We start from the raw sequence: 23,715 nt of genomic DNA, 5'->3' as shown, positions 1-23,715 counted from the left end.
TCTGGATTTTTCTGTTAGTAGCACTTACAGAAGGTTTTTATTGTGATGGTAACATTGGTGGAATCGCTGACTGAAGCTGTACGAACATTTCGGACACAGAAGTGATTGAAGAAAGGTTCAGGCCGAATCACTCCTGACAGACTTTCATGCAATGCCCTCTATCAACAAAAAAAATTTTTTTTAACATATTTTTATAGTATTTTTTCTTTATCAAAAGCAATCCTCCTTTATTAGAACTTTTTTGCAAACTGCATTCAAATATACTAATTCCTTCAATTTTTATGAATTTTTAAACTATTTACAAATTTATGGGATGCCCTGTAAAGAAAAAAAACATTGTATCCACGCTTCATTTTTCAAACATTTTAATGTTATTCTAAAGGCGGTAAAAGAAGGAAGGCTTGATATTGTTCCAGACTATCACAAGAAGCTTTGGTTCGATTGGTTCAATAAATTACAGTGAGTTTTTTTGTTTTTTACATTTTTTTGTTTGTTTGTTTTTTTGATAATTTCTATTTCAACTGTTAAATTTTTTCTTTCCCATATTGCCATTATATGCATTAAAATTTTTTTAAAAATATGTTTTTGTGCTTTTAATATAACAGGGATTGGTGTGTATCGAGGCAGTTATGGTGGGGCCACCAAATTCCCGTTTACAGGATAAATCATTCCAGTTTATCACAGGTAAATGTCATTAAAAATTTTTTCTTTTACCTTTTTGTAGTTGAATTGTAAGTCTGATTGTTTATGTCATATATTATTACCTGTGTGATATGTTACATAATTTTTTTTATGTGGTAGATTGTTTAAAAACAGTTTGTATTATAAAAAATTTGTTTCAAAAGTATTGTGTATGAATACTTTTGATGTATGTTTTGAAACAAACACATGTATATAATATACAGGGTGATTCAGAAAGAATCATCTAACTCTAAAATTATATATTAAAAAAAAATATTATCACAGAATGATTAGTAATATATGAATATAGTGGGAAAATATGTCTAAGTTTCAGTATATAAACAATTACTGATGCTGGCATGTCTTTTAATGAAACTCTTTTTATGAACAGGAACATAAATGCAAGGATATACAGCAGGCAAAATGCCCAACAAGGTGGCTGGGAAAAAGATGCCCATAACAAATACGGACGTGATATATTTCTAAAATACAGCATCCCAATCAAAAATTTGATTATAAAAACTATATATGATAAAATACTACATAATGCCCATAAAAAATATTTACGGTTACCTTAGCTAATGCTGTTTTACTGGCAGGAAGGCTTCTTTTCTTTGATGGCATTACCCTTTTGAAAGTTTCTAAGCTTATCGTTTGGCGAGGGTTGAGAAAAAGGGTGTTACAAACTGTAAAAATTACATAACTTATAAGTGCTGAAGCGTAGTGATGAGCCAAAATGACTGAAATTCTGCCTTCACATACAAGAGTCTATGGAAGCAGACATATTTTGCAAGATTTTTCGTATTGCTTTGACATAATACATGTGACTAAAAAAAGTCATATTTGAACATTAGTAAAAAAAAAACTCAGACATTTTCCCTTTATAATCATGTATTACTTATTATTCTGCATTGTTGATTTAGGAAAATATATCATTTTGAAATTGGATGAATCATCCTGTGTAATAATTTTTATTTCAGTGCGTTTTTTGTAAAACTTTGAATAGGGTAAAGAAATGTGGGTGGCTGCAGGTAACAAGGAAGAAGCTACAGAGAAAGCCGCACATAGACTTAACGTATTGTCTAACGAAATATCTGCTGAACAAGGTGATTTTATTTTTTAATAGTTCCTTAAATCCTGTTATTAAAAAAACTGTGTTAAAAAAAGAAAACACACCTCAGTGAGCATTTATGAATTCCAATCAGTCCCTGTATTTTGCTGTTACTCATAAGGGGTCATTCAAGTATTACGTCAGCATCGGGGGGGGGGAGAGTTTCGGATTTGCTGACTTTTGATGACAAGGGGGGAAGAGGGATTTGAAGGTTGCTTACGTCATCAACCACCCCTTTTTGAAGATATGAAATATTCTAAGCTGCTGACGGGGGGAGCTGTTTTGCTGACTTTTGCTGACAAGGGGGGGGGGGTCAAAAATGACTGAAAATCTGCTTACGTAATACTTGAATGGCCCCTAAATACTTACTATATAAATACTATATAAAGATACTCTCGCCTATACAAGGTGCATAGGTAACAGGGCGTATGGGGCGTTTTACTGGCAAACCGTTAACCCTACAGGCATAATTTTCCAATTAGGAAAAAGTGTCATTCATGTTGCAAGGGGTTGTATAGTTATTAAAATAAAAAATCAACTTTTCTATACAGTCCCTGTGTGTACAAAAACCCATAAAAAAGTTGTTGCCCTGTCTTTCCTGATGCCGGCTAAAAAAAAATCCATGTTTCTAAGTGTAATAAAGCAGTGTATGAGAACTCCCTTCTCCATCAACTACCAACATCTCCTCGAACAAAAGTAACTCCACTCATATTTGTGAAAACAAACAATATCTTTAATTACCAACGGAGAGAACAAGAAAACCACATTCTCTCTCTCTCGAGCACACACATCATATATATCAGAAAAACCCCCCGGCCTTCGTCAACAGAGATGCACCCCCCTACGTCTCTTCTTCTTTTTCTCTTCCTCCGGGCCCCCCAACAAGAATTCACTCCCCCGCAGTCTCTTTTTTCTCGATCAGTTCTTTCTTGTAAGACCCCTAGGCATGACACCTCCCCTCCAGTTTACAATTACTGGACAATTGTCCATAATTCGTAAACTCATCCACCAAAATAACCAAGGTTCATTCATTATGTTACTCTGAGCCATGATCGGAATTCAAAAAAAAATACACTATATGCAGATAATACATAATACGCAGATAACATATAAATACTTCACATGCCAACATAAATACTTCACATGCCAACATAAATACTTCACATGCCAACATAAATACTTCACATGCCAACATAAATACATGAAATGCAAATGACATAGAGAAATCCATAAAATGCAAATGACACAGAAATACATGAAATGCAAATAACACACAGCACAACGTACGTCTTTTTTTTTCCTTCGCTTGATATACAATTCACATTTTTTTTTTTTTCCCAACATCCACATTCAATCACATATAAGGTGGATCATACTGGTAAATATAATTTGCTATGACATTTTTCCCCTTTTCGTGCAACATCATTAGTAGAGCCTGGATAGAGCATCCGCATCTGTATTTTGGCTTCCGGCTTTGTGACTTATAGATAGTTGAAACTTTGAAAGAGCCAGAGCCCATCTCTGCAACTTTGCATTTCTGGGCACCCCTTCGCATAGAAATTTGAGCGGATTGTGGTCCGTGTACAGGTGGGTCATCCTACCTAAAATCCAGTGCTCAAATTTTCCCAAAGCCCAAACGACCGCATAAGCCTCTCGTTCTATTGTACTCCATTTACTCTGAGTGGGAGTCAGTTTCTGGCTCACGAAGGTGATCGGTCTGACTTTGCCATCGACACCTCGCTGCGCTAAACAAGCACCAACTGCTGTTTCTGATGCGTCGGTATGGATTTCGAATGGTTTCTCTAAATCGGGCGTGAATAAAGAAACCACACTGCACAATGCTCCTTTTAGTTTCTGAAAAGCGGTGTCTGCCTCTTCCGTCCACGGAACATCATTCGGTATTGACTTCTTCGTTAGATTGATTTGGTGTTCCTTGAGCACACAGTCTTTAATTTTAGTATAGTTATCCAACTCATCACCAGTCAACATAGTACTCAATCCCTTTATCCTTCCCTTTAGAGTGTACAACATAATCTTACCCTGATAAGATTCCGGGACTTCATACAATTTGAACATGGTCTCTACCTGGTGAAAGAAAAATGGCCATTCCTCAGACCGCTCTGGTGGCTCCAGTAGGACTCCCTTGATAACCTTAAACAAATCCATAAAGTTATTGCCAGCCCTATTCACACCGTTACCAGACGCTGAAACCAAATTTTCTTCTCCCCTTTGAGCACCATTCTGAATTTCCAGTTGTCTTAATCTCATCTCATTTTCTTGCCTTTTCAACTCAAACTCCCGTTCTTCTCTTTTCGATTTTTCCTCACTTTCCTGCTTTTGCAACTCATACTCCCGTTTTTCCTTTCCTAGCCTTTCATCGACTATCGCCTTCGCTAACTCTCTCACCGCCTCTTCGTCAAATTTGTCAGACCTCAATATCATTTCTTTAATATCATACACCTTTGTATTTGGTGGTACCGCCACTCCTATCTCTTCCGCCAAAACAAGTAAATCTTCCTTCCTTGCCTTACCGAAACACGACATGATTTATTTATTTATTCTTTTTATCTTCTTATAATTATGCAATAATAATAACTATGCATACATAATTCATACAAAAAAAAAAAAAAAATTCTATATATAATATATATGCATACGTAAAACTGCTATTACTCCTGAATACACTACAAATGGCTCAGAGAACACAAGTATAGGGATTCACTCACCCTGTGTATGAATGACCTTCGCTAGATATTGATCACAAGACCTTGTCTTTTCCTCGAGATTCGACGTAGAGAGTTATATTGCCTCACCAATCACATCACCGACGATTGCACACTGGTCGGATATCACCATCAACAATCGCTGACTATCCATAGTTATTTCCCGATGTTGAATCACTGATGCCATCACCACAGACGATCGCTGACCATCCTGTTGACGAAACCGCACTCGTCGCGCATCAAACAACAATCAAGCCTAGCGCGTCTTCCTCCCTGGAAATGGAAACCATGACACCGGAAATTCACTACGAAGATACAGCGTTCTCACGGAAAGTTTATTCTAAATTGGTTCGAATCCATTGCGACTGCGACACTATGAGAACTCCCTTCTCCATCAACTACCAACATCTCCTCGAACAAAAGTAACTCCACTCATATTTGTGAAAACAAACAATATCTTTAATTACCAACGGAGAGAACAAGAAAACCACATTCTCTCTCTCTCGAGCACACACATCATATATATCAGAAAAACCCCCCGGCCTTCGTCATCAGAGATGCACCCCCCTACGTCTCTTCTTCTTTTTCTCTTCCTCCGGGCCCCCCAACAAGAATTCACTCCCCCGCAGTCTCTTTTTTCTCGATCAGTTCTTTCCTGTAAGATCCCTAGGCATGACACAGTGTTCCCGCATTTAATGCTGTTTTTTCAAAACTTTCCTCTGTTTTTTGAATTCCAATACCTCAGTGAATATTGCACTTAAAAATGTAGAATTTTTCTAGTTGGCATTAAGAGAGACAGGGCAACAACTTTCTTATGGGTTTTCTGGCACGTGGGGGCCGTATAAAAAGTTAATTTTTTAATTTTGATAACTATACAACCCCTTGAAACAAGAACCACATCTCTGTAATACATGTCGTTTGGATACTTTTTCTAATTAGAACTATTCCTGTAGGGTCAACTGTTTGCCAGTAAAATGCCATACGCCCTGTTACCTATGCACCCTGTATAATTATTACTCACTGAACTCAATGCATTTTTATAGCGTTAATACAGTCGATGCTGATTATAAAGACCATCCGTTATAACAACCCTTGCATTATAATGACTGTTATGGCATATCCCAAATTTTTTCCTATTTCTAACATGATTTTTTTTATCCAATATAATGACCGGTAAATATCATTCAATCCATTAAAGCAACTGGTCTCAGCTTAGCCTCCAGCGTTTTGCAAAGAATTGAACAAAATCCTTTGTTGAGTGTGTTTTACCTTGTAGAAGTGAAAATGGCAGATGGCTGAATTTTTGTGTTGATGTAAATACCATGTTGAAAGTCTGCCTGCTCTCTGTGGAAAGACCTTTAAATGAGAGACAAGCTCACATACTTATAACACTGCACAAACCGTTCATATTTTATAGCTAATTCCTTTAATCTAATTATTTTATTAAAATGGTTAAAATGGATAACACAATAGGTTTGTAGACGTTTTGAAATTAGTGTATTCTAGAACCTTGTTAACCTCTACCTTTCGCCTGATTCATTTGTTTGCTACGTAATTGAAAATTTAATAAATAAAATAGCATCTCTTTCTATTGGTTTTTATTTACCTCATCTGTCCAGAAGGTCTGCAAATTATTTATCCCATTTTGGCTGGTCTGTGAAATAGTTCAACTACTTTTTCTGGTCCATAGTTGTAAAAAAGTCAAAGAACACTGTTTAAAACGAATACCCAGTGTTTTGCTTCATAATTTAAATTAAGGAAAACTTGTGTACAGTGTTACATTGCAAGTAAAACAAACAAAACTTAGATAGTTAAAATGATCATTGGTTTACTGTTGTTTTTCCTCTTATTTTTTCTGCATTGATGAAGATTTCAATTCGACATAACATTAACAAAGCAGTGATTGAGAAACATAATAATCAATGCAATTTAAATATTTTTGGGTGTTAAATTTTTTTCTGGGAAATCAAAATTTTAGCATTACCTTTCTCAAAGAATTTGTGAAGTTCAATTGATCTAAACTTTTTTTTGGGGGGGGGGGGGATATGAATATTTTTGCATAATTTTCTTTTTTCAAATTATGTGAAGAAAAAGAAATTGGCATTTTCTTACGTTGGAGGATTTCATTCTTTCTGCTCTATTTCAGATAAAGATGTTCTTGACACATGGTTTTCCTCTGCTTTGTTCCCTCTCACAGCTCTTGGGTGGCCCGAGAAAGTGAGTTATGCTCTTTTCAATCAGCTCTCAACATGACTAATGATAATTTGTATTGACCAAAGTATTATTTTTCATATGATTCATATTTGCAACAGTTTTATCATCATTGAAAAGGGAGTTCACATTTGACCAAGGGTGATGACATTTTTTGAAAATTTCAATATTTTATCTGCAGTAACCCTTCCCCCCCCCATAAAAATATGTACAGTATTATATTGATAAATAACATGTGAATATACTGTATCCTGTTTTATAAACATCTTGATTTGTTTTAATGTGAATAACTACAGCAACAAAGTAACAATATTCTCTCTGAGACATTGTGGGCCAAATTGAACTTTTCACGAAGTCTGCGGGCCATCAAGTCAAACCATGGCAATCTTGGTTATTGAACTGGGCTCTACAAATTTATCGAACACTTTTATTTACTCTGAATTTATTTCTTTCATTAAATTTGGATTTTTATTTATTTTCAAATAACTTTAATTAATTAATTCTTTTTGATCAATTATTTCGTTTATTAAATCTAAAATCTGTCGCGATAATTCTGAAAAATTATTTTTTCATTAATTTTAAATTTTCATTGATTATGAAATTACTTTAAAAATTCTTAATTTTTTTCATGAATTGTTATTTTTCATTACTTTCAAAAATTCTGAACTTGTAACAAATTCTGAAATTACTCTTGACAAAGTTTTTCTTAATATTTCTGATTTCTATCAGTAGTTCTGCAATGGCATATAGTATATATATATTTTTTGAATACCAGAATTGTATTTATATATGATATGTTTGAACAGAATAAACATTGATAATTTTTGTGACATCCAACCAAAATGGTTGTTATTATTTTTGTGTTTCTAGGCAGAAGATATGAATAACTTCTATCCCCTGTCACTCATGGAGACTGGTTATGACATAATGTTTTTTTGGGTTGCTCGAATGGTTATGCTTGGAGAACATTTGACTGCAAAACTTCCTTTTGATAAAGTAAGCAGTGAATTTATCAATTTATGTTTGAACTCATTGTAGAATCAGTTGGATAAACAAAAGAGAAAATTTTTCTACCGCTATTCTGTGGGAATAGTTGGAGGAAAGCTACTCTCAAAACGGCTCCATAAAAAAAACAGTTGTCTTTTGTGAAAGATAAATGACACTCAAATTAATACATTGCAAATACTGTGATACTTTGGCTAACAAAGATAATTCATTCTGGAATCATGCTTGCTAGCTGAAAACTCTATAAACTGAGGCATTCGTTAGCTGAAATATCACTGTGCAATGAAACCTATCTAAGATCGATGCTGGACACTCATGAGATGGAAACCTGTGTTCAACGGATTCAAAAAATAGTCTATTTATTGATTTATGATATGTTTTTATGTGTGTCTGCACCTTTATAAAATGAAATATTTCAGTCTCTAGACATTTCGTTTCACACAGGTTTCATTGTAAAATCGAAACAAAGATGTGATACAAACAAAGAATCTGGGTTTGAACCCATAATTACCAACAAAATAGTAATTGGGGGGGGGGGGAGGGCAGGTACTCTACCACTATTCAACAATGTATAATCATAGTGTAAGCAAACCGTTTAGAGAATAGAGAAATAAAAAAAAAAAACTAGAATACATATATAAATAATAAATAATGTGATCATCACGTATTCCCAAGAGATTTTTACGATCTGTCCAGGGAATTTGTTAGCATGTTAGTAGACATCCATGCCCGAACCGGGATTTGAACCCAGACCTGCACAGTCAGAAGCTAGAAGCTATCTCCCTAACCACTGGACTGCCAGGTGGCATGATTATGGCATCTATATGCCACTTTAAGAACTTCATGTTGAAAAATTTACTTGAAAAAAAATCCAGATCATCTCAGGATGATGGAGCACGCTGCTATGCTCGTCATTCCTAACAATATGGCTCTTGAAAATGTGTTCATTGTGATTTCAATAGGAAGTACATATTTTCTCAGCATACCTGTCATCCTAAAAAAAGATGAAATTCTTTTGTTTTGATTTCTTCATGTTCAAGTGAAAAGAGAAATGAACATTTCATTAAATCTTGGATGCACTGCAAAATAAATTCTTCTTTTATTCAGGTTTTACTGCATGGAATGATCTGTGACTCACATGGACGTAAAATGACAAAATCACTTGGGAATATTATTGATCCCTCAGATATCATTGATGGTATTTCATTGGAGGTGAGTATTTAAGATATGTTGAGAGGTTTTTTTTGGTCATTTAATGTATATGTTATTTTTTTCACCTGCAGAATCTAATTCCTATTAATATATCTACTAGAATTTGTGTAAACTAGCTGATGAAAGTTACAAGAGAGGTACTCTATCATCAGATGAACATAAAATGGCACTTGCAAGCTACAAGCGTAGTTACCCTAATGGCATCCCAGAATGTGGAACAGATGCTCTCAGGTTCTCCCTTCTCTCGCATGATGTATTGGGTTAGTTTAATTTTACTTTTCTTGAGATAGGGGAAAATTTGTTATTTCATTTCATTAATACTTGTAACATGTAATGAATTTGTAAAGTGAAAAAACCTTTTAAAAAATAAATAAAAATGGGAAAAACGCTCCACTCTTGAGATTTGAATTCCTTGCTTTCCACTAACCATTGAGATGCAAAAAAGATACAGCAGTAGACCTGGAATATAAGTATTAATTAGATATTTCTCTCCATCAAATATTTGAATCATCTGGATAGTGGACACCAATGTGTCGTTACTACCCTCTGTATCCACTATGATGGGTATACGTTGTCACACATGAAAGCAGTTCCTGAATGATGCTTTTAATGTTTCTTGATCAGACTGTATTATAGTCAGTGCTCATTATAATGAATCCCCAGTTTGTCCTGTCGAAAACAGACTTTTTATCGAAAGGAAAACATGTAAGGTAGTTGTAGGCACACGTACCCCTCCAGAAAATCATGTTATTAATTTAATTCTTTAAATGTGTATTTGATACCAACTTAATACCATTGAATTTTTTTTTCAATGAATTTTTATAAATTAGGAAAGAGAAATTTTCGGAAGCACTAAAAAAAAAACAAGTCCAGTAAAATATGGGTCATATGGTCAAGGTTCGGCAGCACTTTCCATGGAGAGAGCTCTGTATTATTTTTTTCTCTTGGGTGGCTTTTTGTCTCGTGCCATATGAGATATTTATATGGCCCATATCTTTATAACCCCTTTGGTTGTATAAGAACCAGAAAAGGGAAAAAAAGGGGATGGTTAGTACAAGGTTATTATACTAATATTAGGGGTGCAAAAAAAGTGCCATGAATGCTCATGTTGCCATCTACTTGATTTTAAATCATTACACAGAAACAAACTTTACGTCAGGTTGCACTACACGTACACGCACATTCCCGCATGTACCGATTCGTTCGGGGGGGGGGGTGCATGTGTGGTGTAGCAGTAGTAGGTAGGGGCTCGGGGATCCATGATGTTCTTAAGTCAGCCACCTCGTTGGGCGGTTTGCCTGTTGTGGCGTTGTATTTGTATTTGTATTTGTATCTTCTAAGTTAGAATATATTTGAATAAGAAATATATATATTTTATAGTATTATCATAAAAATTTATATACTTTTTAAATTATAGTATAATATTCAGGCGTCTGTTCAGACATTTTTTGTAGGGTCCAGTCTTATGAAAAGATCATTAATTTTGTGAAAAATAAGTAATTTTGCGGGAAGCGAACTAATCTAGTTAATCTACAAAAAAGAAATAAAATTCAAAATTTATGGTTTCATTAATTTTTATTCTAAAGGTCAGTTTTTCAGGTCCAGAATTTTGTAAAGGGTCTGTTTTTTAGATTTGGAATTTTGTGAAGGGTCCGTAAAAGTGGCCCAAATTTTGGCTGGGTGCAGACCTCTGATATTGGAAAGATTCTGAAATTTCACAATTTGTAAAAACCATTGCTGATGCCAACTGCTAAACTTAAATGATATTCAACGTTGTTAAGACATCGCTTAAGCTCACGGCACAAACTATTTACATAAATGTTGTGTTGATAGAGCATTATTATTTTTGTACTGCATAGGTATACAGATAATGTGAAAAAATAATTTGATGAACAAAAATAAAAGTTTTCAATGCAGTGCCATACTTTACTAATTGTAAATAGTACATGTCCTCAAGGCCAGAACTGGGGGAGGGGAGGGGGCAGAAAGAGCGACTGCCCCAGGCGGCAAGTTTTAGGGGGCGAAAAGAACACCATTATATATAAAATTATCAAATTTTAAATTGGTGGGTTCAACAAAATCATGTTTGTCCTGGGTGGCAAAAATCCTAGTTTGTGACCTGCATGTACTTGACTGCATATCATTACCAATAGATGGCGGCATATTTTTCGACATCTGCACCCCCCACCCAAAATATCCGACCACGAGCCACCACTGGCGGTTAAGTAGTAGTTGCAATCTACAAATTTCTTCTTTACCTCAGGTGAATAGCAGTGACATTTCTCTCTGAACCTTTGGTTAGCTCTACTGCTACTATTTTACTACTTACCAACTCCAGTCATATTGTCATGCAACAATTTGCTACTGTTTGAGTTTGGTAGGGAATTTTTCTCGCTAGAGAAAGTCCCGATATACTTCCATACTTGTCTTGAGCATGGAGGGGACTTTTGAGAGGGCATATTGAGAAGATGTCATATATCGGTAGTCATCTCAAGTTTGGTAGAGTAGGAACTTTTCTATGTCCTTCCCCGGGATCGAACAAGATTATCTGATGGTAGCCTTCATGGGAGTAGTCAAGCATCTGAGCCACTTTTGCTCACCTTATTATCATTATCCTAAAGCCATCCTACTCTCTCAGGGTAAGTTGTCTTTAGACAGCCTCACTGGATTGTTACTGGTCATTACTTTACTCTCCATGAGCTTGGCTATTAATATCTGGGCTGATTACTATTCATAGTCATACCAACAATGTGACGAATAATTTACTAATGAAAATACAGTATTTGCCATATTTCTTTGGGTAAGTGCAATGAAATAACAATTTGTTCACTGTAAACACTGCATTAGCATACATAATAAACGTAAGAGCATTATAGATTCTCATACAATTACTGATTTCTTGTATTTTACGAGCAAATTCTAGTTTAAAAAAAGCTTGGTAAATGTTCAGAACTAATTCTAGGTATTATCACAAAAATTAGAAACTTTGCCTGGTTTTAATTTATACAAAAATTGCCATGTTTTCAATATAGTTCTAGGTAATCAAAATGCAAGTTCATTTGTTATTTGAAAATGTAATTTTTATGAAAAGTTCATAGCAAACAAAATAACATAAGCAACAAAAATCTGCAAAATGATCGTTTTTAAAAAAAAAAAGCTTCAAGGCTGTAATGGTACATACATATCTAAAAATGACAGTCAACTTAATGCAAATTACTTTTAATTCATGATTTACTCATAATTGCATTTTCTCTCTCTCTCTTTTTGGTATAAACAAACAGCCTTTGCTTCTGAAAGAATTCCCTTAAAGCGAAAAGAAAGACATCATGGATTTCAATTTTGTGACTGCGTGTATTTTGATATTCCTTTTTTTTTTCCTCCCAGATCAGCGAATAAATATAGATGTGAAAGAGATGAGGATCAGCCGTCATTTTTGCAACAAAATCTGGCAAGGTGTCAGATTTTTTATGAAAGCCATAGAAAACTGCATTTCGCACGATATTTTGAGCTCAATAGCATCCAAGGAAGTAAGCATTTGACATCTGTGATAATGATATTTAAATACACAAGGAAAATTAAGGAAATGACTTCTTATTGCTATCAATTTAAATATAAAATTGACATATTTATTATTGAACTGAACAACTTTTTTCCGGTTTAAAACATTCTTTGGTTCAAAAGATGGTATTTTTTTTGGCCCGAAATATACTGAAATTGAATTTTTTGGATGTTATGCCAAAACGAGTATTTGGAAAGAAAAGTGATTTTGTCCCCTGTGGGAATCAAACCTGGGTTCCCTTGCATACTGGGCAAGTGCACTAACCAATACACCATTACATAATTGAAAAGTGCATCTCTGGTGTATTGGTTAGCACACTTGCTCGTTATGCAAGGGGATCTGGGTTCGATTCCTGGAGGAGACAAAAAATCACTTTTCTTTCCAAATATTCATTTTGACGCAAAATTCAATTTCAGTATACTTTGGTTCACTCGTGCTATCTCAATTCTCTCAAATCTATTCTGCATATCGTGAATATCCTAAATGTAGACAACTTCTTTTACATGCATTGAATGTTATTGATATATTTTTTCTTGTCTTATGAAAGACTTCAATGCCAGAGATGAAGGAAATGGACAAATGGATATTAAGCAGATTATCCAGGATGGTTACTCATGCTAACAATGGATTTGAATCTTATCAATTCCATGAAGCAACATCTGCAATGAGGCAGTTTTGGGTTCAGAACTTCTGTGACATTTATGTGGTGAGGTATTTTATTTAATTTTACTGATGCTTTGTATAGGTTTTCACTTACATTTTTTAGAGTTTATAATGATATCATGAATTGTTCAAGTAAAAAATGAATACTGGAAAATACTTCTCAGTAATTTATGTTAAAAGTGATGTATTAAAATGTATAAAATTACATGTAAACCATATATTTTTTTCTTGCATGCTACTAATTATAAGATAGAATATATATATATATATATATATATATATATATATATACGTATAAAATGCTTGAGGATGCGCAGCCTTGCAAAGCGTGGCAAAAATAATAGTAATAATAACCCCAGACCCCTCTCTCTCTTGAATTATAATTTTTTATAAGTATTTCAAATAAAAAAGTGATTTACACGTTGATCAGTTCCCGAAACTCATCTTTTCTTTCTTTCTTTGGTTGAATGTTCTTTCAACCTTTTTTCTTTACGTAGCCAGGGGAAGGAATTTTAGGGAATCCCCCACATTTAAGTGTTAGAAAATGAATGCTATAGACGGAGTCACATGATTGAGTTTATTGTCTTATAAGTTTAGTTTTTTCTGTTGTGCTGCTGTGCCATCGTGTGGTAATATTGACTAAGAATATCATGAGGATCTGGGTTCGAACCCCACCACCAGTACAGTGGTGGTTGGCTGTGAAGTTGGTTTCCTGTCGCTCTGAACATCAATCTTTGAATGAAAGCTGATCTCTCTATTAAAAAATCTTTCAACAGACCTACAACGGTACAAATATTCAGCCATTCCACCTTGCTCATAGTTTGAAAAATAGATGGCATCACTAGATACACACTGAAACTATTAGGTACATATGCACACTTTCGACACAACTCATTTTATAATAAACTGGAGTTGTGCTTGGTTTGAATGCAATAATTGACATAACATTATAATTTTCTACATGTATAGATTAAAGTTCACACAATTGGTGCTGCAAGGTGTTAATACTGTACCTGATGTAGGAAGAGGCTAGTAACTCATTAAAAGTGGAATCCATCTGATTTGCATTTTATTTCAGTATGGGAAGGATGTTGCTAAAAATAGCTCACCTTATTGGTGATCGAATGAGCAAAAACAAGCTTAGGGAAGAATATACACATTTAAATGTTGAGCATGAAGGAGTCAACCACAAATTAAATCCATATGTATAAAATTATAATGTCATGTCAGCTATGGCATGACACTTCCTCACAAACATTTATAGCTTCGGCTTGGCCCATGATATTTAAGCTTGCAGCTATTAAATCATATCGCTCTGTAATCCATTCCTATAATCTAGTTTTTTACTCTAAACAATAATTTTTTTCAGGAATATGCCAAGATGGTTTTGTCATCTGATGATGAGAGTGCACATGTTCTAGTCTGTAGGGTCATGCTTACGTGCATTGAGTCATTCCTTCGCAGTATTGCACCCATAATGCCATTTGTTTCTGAAGAACTGTATCAGAGGCTTTCAGAAAATACACATATCAAGACGGTTCCTAGCATATGCGTCGCTGCTTACCCCGAGTCAGATTCTGTAAGTGTATATTTAATGCAATGTTAAAGCTTTCCAATTAATTATTTTCAAAGCTATAGTTTCAAATTGCTAATATTACTTATTTTAATGCATCAACGATTTAGATTTAAAAATAAAGTTACGAATGTTTAGTTCCATTATTTTTTGTATCAGAATTTATTCACAAATATTATTTCTCTCCTTTACCTAGTATGCAGTGTGGCGAAATACAGTCTTGGAAGCAGACGTGCACACAATAATGGATTTAGTACATGTTGCCCGGTCCTTGAAAACTCAGCAAGGAGTCACTAAAATGAGGCCGAAAGGTGATTTTGAGAATACTTTTTTCCAGATATTCATATTTATTGTTATCTTAAACTGTATCCTTCAATTACAAAAAATGTTTCACATGATGTCACACATCTTAGAAGTGGTGTCAGTGTCAAACACCAATCAAGCTATTTCAAACAAGATATACAGAAACCTCTGCTTCTATTTTGGGGCTATTTCACCGAACACCAACTCTAGCCATATTGCTTCATTTCAATTTACTGTCATTAATGAGATGGGTTGGAAATGAAGGCGCTGTCTATCGGTGGTCGCCTCAAGTTCATTAGGGAAAATATCTTATCTATATCCTCCCTCGGGTTTGAACCTGGTACTGCGACAACAACCTTCTTGGTGGTAGACGAGCATCTTACCACTTCGGTACTCAAGCAGTTCTACTTTGGGACTGCTGATGGCTCGTAAATAATATTGAGGCCATCAAGATGGCTCCATATATATATATATATATATTATATATATATATATAGCGTACCAACCTCTCGATGAGTATAAAAAACAAGCCTGCCGTTCGGAACCGGCAATAAGTTGTAGGTCCCGGTCTGTCTAATTAGCCCTCGTGTGCAGAAAATGACTGTGGTGCGACAAAAATGATCAAATGATATATATATATATATATATATAGATTGCTGATACAAGATATACACAATGCACTCTTGCATTCGCTCCAAGGAAGAGACATTTATTTTGCTTCTATAGCATAGTGTAGAACACTCATCCAGAATGCAAGACGGTTTGGGTTTGAGTCCCAATACAAGCGGAAGTGAATTTTTGTTCCAAAAATCAGCATCTCTACATAACAGTTAGTTTTTGCTATAACAGAGGAGAGGACATCTTTCTCTACGTAACCTGCTTCAAAGACTAATGGCTTGAGAATTAGTCACTTGCATGTACATATATAGATACAGATAAAAAATTTAGTCTGTTTCTGAATTTTTTGTGTGAAAGAGGGAAACGAGTTGGAGCCAGAGGTTTTTTATTCCATATCAAATTGAAATAAACGGTATTTGAAACAAATCTTGAATTCACAGAATATGTCTTCTTTCACTTAGAATTCCTTATTGCTATTTGAAGTAACTCCATCTTTTTTTTATAGTCACCATAGCCGTCTGTGAAGAGAATACTCTTGAAGCACTTTCAAAGTTCTCGCATGTTATTGCAGCATTGGCTCGTTTGGAGTCTGTTACATTCCACTTGACACAGGGTCGGGAGTTTTTCGAAAGACAGTCTCAAGACTTCCACTGGGTCTCTCAGGAACATCAGCATGGCATTACCGTCATCATGGAAATGGAAGTATGCAGTGATGTGGTTGATTTGAAATCATCATAAAGCATGTAGCTGTGCATATGCAGAATGTTATTGATGTTTCGTTATTATAACATTGTTTTCATAATTTGTAATGTTTTCATTGATAATAAAGTTTTTAATGCTGTAGGGCCTTTCGGAGTCGAAGAAAGGAATTGAGACCAAAGTAGATGATATTCGACAGGAATTGGAAAAGCTGAGTAAAATGCTGTCAGATAGTGGATACAGGAAAAAAGCACCTCTAAGTGTGCAAGAAAAGCATGTAGCGAAGGTACATATTTTTGTCAATTTCAATAAATTACTCAAATTGAATTTATTTTAATTCAAACACCAATGTAATTTCTAGAAAAAATTGGAATTTGCTGTCATTTTCTGAATTTAAACTACGGTGATACCTCGGCTAACAAAAATAATTCATTCCAGAATCACATTCATTAGCCGAAACATAATTTACCACAGGTTTCTGTAGGAAATGGTTTAATTCGTTTTGAGTGAGAGATGCTTATAAATTTAAGGATAAGTTTTATAAAACAATAATAAGCATTGTAAAAAAAAGGCAACAAAAGCTGACAGACTTTTAATTTTACATTGTTTACATGACATAGTAGGAGTTTTCTGTTCCGCTAAGTTAGCATTTCCCAACCTTTTGAGATTCGCGGCACCCTTGGGAATAATATTAAAAACTTGGGGCACCCTTCCTTGAATACAGGAAAATCGGATGCACCTCCACGTTAATATTTCTTGATAACTTCTAATGTATAGGAGGGGCACACCGGAAAATCGATAAACCCTCCCGAATTCCCAAGAGAAAGAGACATCACATGCTGCTGTTTGTACAGTCCACGCTACGCAGGTAAGCCTCCCTCCATACCGGACACCCCCTTCCTTGAATACAGAATACAGTTTACTTCAACAAAAATCACTGAGTAAAAGTACATCAGTAGAGCTTTGTTCGATTAATCATTAAAGGGAAACTTGTGATTGATGCTTAGAGAACAGATACTTGAAATCAGGCCTTACAGTTGGCAACAAAACACGTGAATTGTCCTCAGGGTCTTGACAGATGGCAGCACTACACATAACGAGCATTACACAGAAACAAACATAACGTTATGGGTCCACAACACATACACGCACATTCCGGCATGTATCAATTCGTTAGAAATTCCATAGAGGAATGTGCAAGAGGTGCATGTACAGTTGAATAGTAGTAGTAGTAGTAGTTCTTGCTTTGCATTTTATTGTCGCCATAGCAGAGAAGGCTTGCTCGCAAAGATATGATGTTGAAAAGGGCAAAAGTGCGTTAATTGCTTTCTTCATTAGATTAGGATACTCTTCTCTCAGTCCAAGCTAGAAATCGATCACAGACGCCTCACTCTTGGTGAGCTTACCTTTGAGTGTGGAATCGGTGCAAGAATCAATAAATTCATTTTGTTCGCAAGCATTCTATTTCCTCCTCACTGTCTGCAAAATCAAATGGTGAGAAAACCCAGTCGAAATTCTCAGTGGAAAGCGTTGGAAAGTACATATCTGTTGCATCTTGCAATTTTGATAGATGTTAACAAATGAGGTTTTATCAGCTTATCCGAAAGTGTGTGTGTGGGTGTCATTCTCTGTTATTACTTCCAAGGCTTTGGCAGCTGGCTGATGCGAAGATAAAACCAAGAAAGAAAATTGGCCTTGCGGGGAATCGAGCTCACGTCCTCTCACTTGCTGGGTGAGCACACTAGACCATTAAACTAAAAAAACCAACAAATCCTCTGTCCTTAGAGATCGTGTGCACTGATTGGGGCGTACATGGACAGCTAGGCCCAACTAGGCTAAAGCTCACATTGCTGATACTGCCACCAGATGGCGACTTATTTGATAAGTCTGTCACGCATGAGAGTAATTAATTTGACTTAATTTGTTTTACGACCTTAAGTGGATTGTAATATTTTTTTGGTTTATCTCCATAATATCTCGCGCCACCCCTTAGCCAGTATCACGCCACACTGGTTGGGAAACACTGCGCTAAGTGGTATGGTCAGCTCATTTCTTTCTGTCTCATACACACAGATGGGAAAGATCCTCTCTTAGAATGTTCAGACCTTCAGTTTGTTGCTAAGAGTTTACTGTGTGTATTGAAAACATTCAAGAGTCTAGGCCTTTTTTTCCCAAATGCATTTCCTTTCAGCTTAATCTTTCATTTTAAATGAAATGGCTCAAGTTTGCTGAAAGAGAAATGGAGGAATCTGGAAAGTGGTTCTGAGACCAGACATAAATTCATTGTGTTCGAGTAACATTAACTCTGATGATGAGTGTCATGAAAATTCAGCTCACAACACAGCTGTGTTGTTAGCATGTGCATCTATATATGGTAAAACCTCTCATTTTGCGGGCACCAGAGGGACAAAAAAATTCATCCGTAAAAGAGGGGGGGGGGTGACCATTAATCAGGGGTTCGAAATGCATATTTTTATAAAACAAGGATAAAATATTACTTAGCCGTAAAAGAGGAGTGACAGCATCTGAGAAGTGTCCATTGGGAAGGGGTATAGTTTACTGTATATATCTCACATTTCTGTCAATAGATGGCGCTGCAAAAATCACTACTACTAAACCACACATGCACCTTGTCCATATTCCTCTGCGGAACCTCTAACGAATTGGTACATGCGGGAATGTGCGTGTACGTGTAATGAAACCTGACGTGAAGTTTGTTTCTGTGTAATGCTTGTTATGTGTAGTGCTGCCATCTGTCACCAGTTTTTCTAATTATGAGTGAAGTGTAATGATTGAATAATTTATCGTTGTAGGTCTGTTGCTGTCTGTGGCAAGACATTTTAATGGGGAGATCGGCTTGCATTTGCACCTCAAAGTTGGGAACCACAGGAAACCAACTTCAGCTGACCACCACTGCGGTGAGGTTCGAACCCGGAACCTCGCGATGCGAGTCCGTCGTTATAACCACTCGACCACCACGGCGGCAAAAATAAAAAAATCACTGGCTTTTAATGACGCCATTCTTTAAATCCTTGTTCTTGGTTAATTGATAACGTCAATCTTCTATATCTCACATTCTTGTTAATGGATGGTGCAGCAAAATTCCACATTAAAATTTTGCCATTCTGATCAGTGGATGGTGCTGCAAAATATTAATTCGCTGAATTTTGATGACGTTGTTCTCCAAATCCCTGTTAATGAGGTCAATCTCACATACAAGGAAAGGTGGTGGTCTGCACTTGAATTTGGCGTGTTCTTTGCTGTTTACATCCTGAACTATCCATCAGAAAGCTAGAAAACTTTAGGAACCCCTTGATGAAGGGATAAGAAGGTAAAAAAAAAAGGGGCAGGAAAGCAAAAAAATTGGTTACAGAATTTACCACTAGAGGGTGTTTTTCATGAAAATTGCACAGTGCACATGCTATTTTTCTTTTACAAATGTTTGACTGAATTGCTGAAGTTTCTTGGCAGAGTATATATCTAAATATGTCCCACAGAACCATTTCTATTCTCGCCACTCACTTAAATGACATTGAGTCTTCAAGAACATACTCTGCTGGTGAAATTGTTCTATGAATGCAGTAATTTTGCACAAAAAAAAAAAAAAAAAAAAAAAAAAAAATTGCATGCAAAGATTTTCTGTCTTTGAAAGGGACCTCAGAAATTTTCTCTATTCCTTCATTCAGACGTTTTTAAACTTTGTGTGATAAGTGTTCATCAAGTTTGGAATACACCCCCGATTGAGGTTTTTAGAATTAAAAAAGAAATGGAAATGGCCTAGGTAATTTACCCATAGATAACCGTGAGTTTATTGTATTATGTTTGTCTGAAAAATCTGGCATTTCTTCTGCCACATATGTGTATATTTTTTTTTATCGCCCTTCTGTTTTTATTTCTTTAGCTCTTTATCTCTTCCAAAAGGGTATCCCAGAAGTAACATAGAAGACCCATAGTGATCAGTAGAAATGCAGAAATGGTAGCTTTATAATCCCTAAAACATATTACAAGTGCAGTTAAAGTTTTGCTGAGGCTATTGAGTGGTATATTCCAGCATGGCACTTTTGGGAAACACGACGCTGCACCAATATGAGATGCGAGGAAAACTTGACTCAATCAAGAACTAAAGCCTAACCTTTATATGTGAACGGTACAGTCGCAACAGCGTTCTGTACCACAATTCATTTAGCAGAATTCTGTTGCTATTATGAGTTTGACCTTAAATCATTGTTTAGCCTACATGTAGATCCTATCGTATCCAGAAAATTTTCTGCTTATAAATGAAGTCAGTGAGTGAACAGAAGAGCAAATGAATTAGTGTGTGAGCAATAAAGAAAATGAATGAGTGGGTGAATAAAAATCAGTATTTAAGTGAGTCTATGAATTACTAGGCCACTCACTCTAACACTCACTCACTAGGTTGTTCACCCGCTTATTCACTCACTCTCTCATTCACTAAGTTGCTAGGTCACTTACTCATGTCAAACTCTTGTCAGTGAATTTTCCTTGCATGGCGTTGAATTTTCTGGTTGTGAATTATTGGCAGTGGATTTTCTGTAAATAAAAAACTAGATATGAGGGGTTGAGAATCAAAGTCACTGGAGTGACACTTTCTGCAAAGCTATTAAAACATAATTTCAAGGAAAACATTTCTTTTGGGAGCTTTTAGGAAAAAAAGTTTTATGAAAAATTTTACTCTAGTGACCTTAACCATTTTGGTTTTCAACACTCCATATGGAAGTGTTGCTCACTGAGAACTTCTGGTGCTAAATCTGGGAGGGGGGGGGGCGCACTATAACAGGTTTGTTCAACTATATTTGTTGATTAATATGCTCATTTTAACCCAGCCGTTTGCGTTTAAAATCATTCATTGAACCAAATACAATTTTTTTTCTTATCGTTGATGTAGTTTTTTTTATTTTTAAAATGCATATTTATAGAAAGCATCTTTGGAGGCTGAGCTCCAGAAGCTACAACAGTACTCGAAGGCTGATTCTGATGCAAAAGACGAAAAAGCATCTGAAAATCGAAGTTGAAAGAGTTGGTATCTACAGTTATGTTCTTTTCATGGTTTGAAAGTTGTCTTTGCTCACATGCAGCATCACTTTCATCTAAGGTATAAAGATAAATCATGTCACAACTTCCATTGTTACAAAATGTGTTTGGTGATATTTTGACATGCATTTGAAATATGTTTTTATAGTGTGTCAGTTATGTTTCTTCTGCATTCTATGTTCTCGTAACGATAATTTATTTATTTTGATCTATAATCATGTGGATATATGTATGTACTATCTGTATACTTCAGAAAGTTTATTTATGAAACCTGAAATTTTTTGGAGATGTAGGATGAAAATTGTATAAACACAGCGAATACTGAATCAGTAGAGTAAATTCCGAGAACATGCAATCTTGAAATCACATTTTGATGGGTAATAAAATTTCTATTGATTTCACCATTTAAGCCATTTCAGAAATGATTTCTTCAGCTCTAGATTGATCTCTCATGTATTTTTTTTGCTATTGAAATTTTGCAATAGAACAAGTTTTCCATGTTTATGTTAATTTAGGTTATACAGGGTGCACAGCATTTTACTGGCAAACTGTTGATTCTAGAGGCATACTTTCAACTTTCAATTAGAAATAAAAGGTACGTTGCAATGGGTTGTATAGTTATTAAAAGAAAAAAATAAACTTTTTATACAGTCCCCATGTGCCCCAAAACCCAATTAGAAAGTTGTTGCCAGGTCTCTCCTGATGACGACAAAAAAAAAAAAAAAAACTTCCACATTTCTAAATGCAATATTCATTTAGATATTCAAATTTGAAAAATACAAGAAAGTTGGCAAAAAACAGCATTAAATGTGTGGGTAAAATGGCATTCCCATATTTAATGTTGTTTCCTGTTTTTTGAATATCTCAGTGAACTTAGAAACATGGAATTTGTTTAGTTGGAATCAGGAGGGAGAATGCAACAACTTTCTTATGGGTTTTTTTGTTCACATAGGGACTGTATAAAAAGTTACTTTTTTAATTTAATAACTATACAACCGCTTGAAACATGAATAACTTATTTGAGTACTACACATTATTGGGATACTTTTTCTAATTGGAAGTATGCCTCTAGAATGAAAGGTTGACCTGTAAAATGCCATATGCCCAGTTTGTGTGGTATGTACCCCTGTACATACACATATATATAATCATTACTACTTCATACTAAATATCTATGAATTGATACGAGCAATTGTCTATTAATTGTAATTACCAAATGATTATACATTCTCTAAATGATAGAGCCCAAAATGTTATTTATAATAATGCTGCTCATAAATGTTTTTATTTCATGCTGTTACCAGTTTGCTTCAGGAAATCCTGGTTTTAAGTCTTTGCGCTCTTAACCATGATGCATATATGTCACGGTAAAAGCACGAAGACTAGTAAAACCTAGGTGACTAGAAAAACAACCTATATGCTCACTTTCATTTCAAACTTTTACAAAGTCAAAGTAATGTTTAATGGATAAATTAACCATTATGAACTAATAAGTTTAACTCTCATTAATTAACTTGAATTAATCAACCACCTAGAACTCAATACTTCTGATGATAATGAAATAATGACCAATTATCATTAATTAGTTTAAACTTCATACTACTCTGAGAAAATTAATTTGAACTGTTAAAACCCGTTTTTTCAATGAACCAATTGACTATTGATGGTCATGATGATTATTGATGGATGGAGTATAATAATTAGGTAATTAATAACTAATTGTTTAATCAGTGTCAGAAACGAATAAGTTCATGGAAGTTAATTTGTTTATTATTTATTAACAAGGAACTAATGAGTACATGATGATTGATTTATTCATTAAAAACAGGCTTCGACTTGGTAAATGTCTGAAATGAAATTGTTTACAAGTGTTTTTCTGGCTTTCCCTTACTCGTCTTTGTAAAACCTAGGTTTTTCCAGTCTTCAGGCTTCCGTGGTAAGATGCTTGTCTTCCACTATGAAGGTTACCATCAAGGCCCATCGTTCAAATCCAGGCATAGAACTCTAGAAGCAAGTTCTTTACCTAATGAGCCTGGGGCGACCACCGATGGATAGAGCCTTCATTTCCCACCCAACTCCTCTGGTTGGAAATCGCCAAATGGCGATATGTGACCGGAGTTGGTGTGTGCGGTAAAGTAATAGTCTTCAGGCTTTTATCGTAACATATATGCAATCCTCACGACATCCATATGATTTACTAAAAAAAATGTTTCTATGGAAGATCCCTGTAAGTTATAGTGAGTGACAAAAGAATAGTGACTGATGGCATCAAAGAAAAACCAAAAGAATATACCTCACAAAGACA

At 35.2% G+C, this 23,715-nt stretch overlaps 1 protein-coding gene across 1 annotated transcript in view; it reads left to right on the top strand.

The window, feature by feature from the left end:
• Positions 1-21,819, top strand: part of LOC149068694 (valine--tRNA ligase-like) — a 41,169-nt gene extending 19,350 nt beyond the window's left edge. Inside the window, exons 12-25 of the mRNA XM_089250689.1 lie at positions 383-459; positions 606-684; positions 1,688-1,787; positions 6,662-6,732; positions 7,597-7,722; positions 8,839-8,943; positions 9,044-9,203; positions 12,328-12,470; positions 13,050-13,208; positions 14,535-14,744; positions 14,935-15,049; positions 16,165-16,361; positions 16,504-16,644; positions 21,296-21,819. Coding sequence (XP_089106815.1) covers positions 383-459; positions 606-684; positions 1,688-1,787; positions 6,662-6,732; positions 7,597-7,722; positions 8,839-8,943; positions 9,044-9,203; positions 12,328-12,470; positions 13,050-13,208; positions 14,535-14,744; positions 14,935-15,049; positions 16,165-16,361; positions 16,504-16,644; positions 21,296-21,391 — 1,779 coding nt within the window. The 3' untranslated portion in view covers positions 21,392-21,819. The remainder of the gene's footprint in view (positions 1-382; positions 460-605; positions 685-1,687; positions 1,788-6,661; positions 6,733-7,596; positions 7,723-8,838; positions 8,944-9,043; positions 9,204-12,327; positions 12,471-13,049; positions 13,209-14,534; positions 14,745-14,934; positions 15,050-16,164; positions 16,362-16,503; positions 16,645-21,295) is intronic.
• Positions 21,820-23,715: the final 1,896 nt, after the last annotated feature.

The sequence above is a fragment of the Pholcus phalangioides genome, unplaced genomic scaffold (assembly GCF_987345545.1).
Source record: "Pholcus phalangioides strain wild (caught in Gottingen) unplaced genomic scaffold, Ppha-v1.0 ptg000024l_1, whole genome shotgun sequence".
In the NCBI taxonomy this organism is placed as follows: Eukaryota; Metazoa; Arthropoda; class Arachnida; order Araneae; family Pholcidae; genus Pholcus; species Pholcus phalangioides.
The sequence above is the reverse complement of the archived record's forward strand: the minus strand, read 5'-3'. Positions and strand labels throughout refer to the sequence as shown.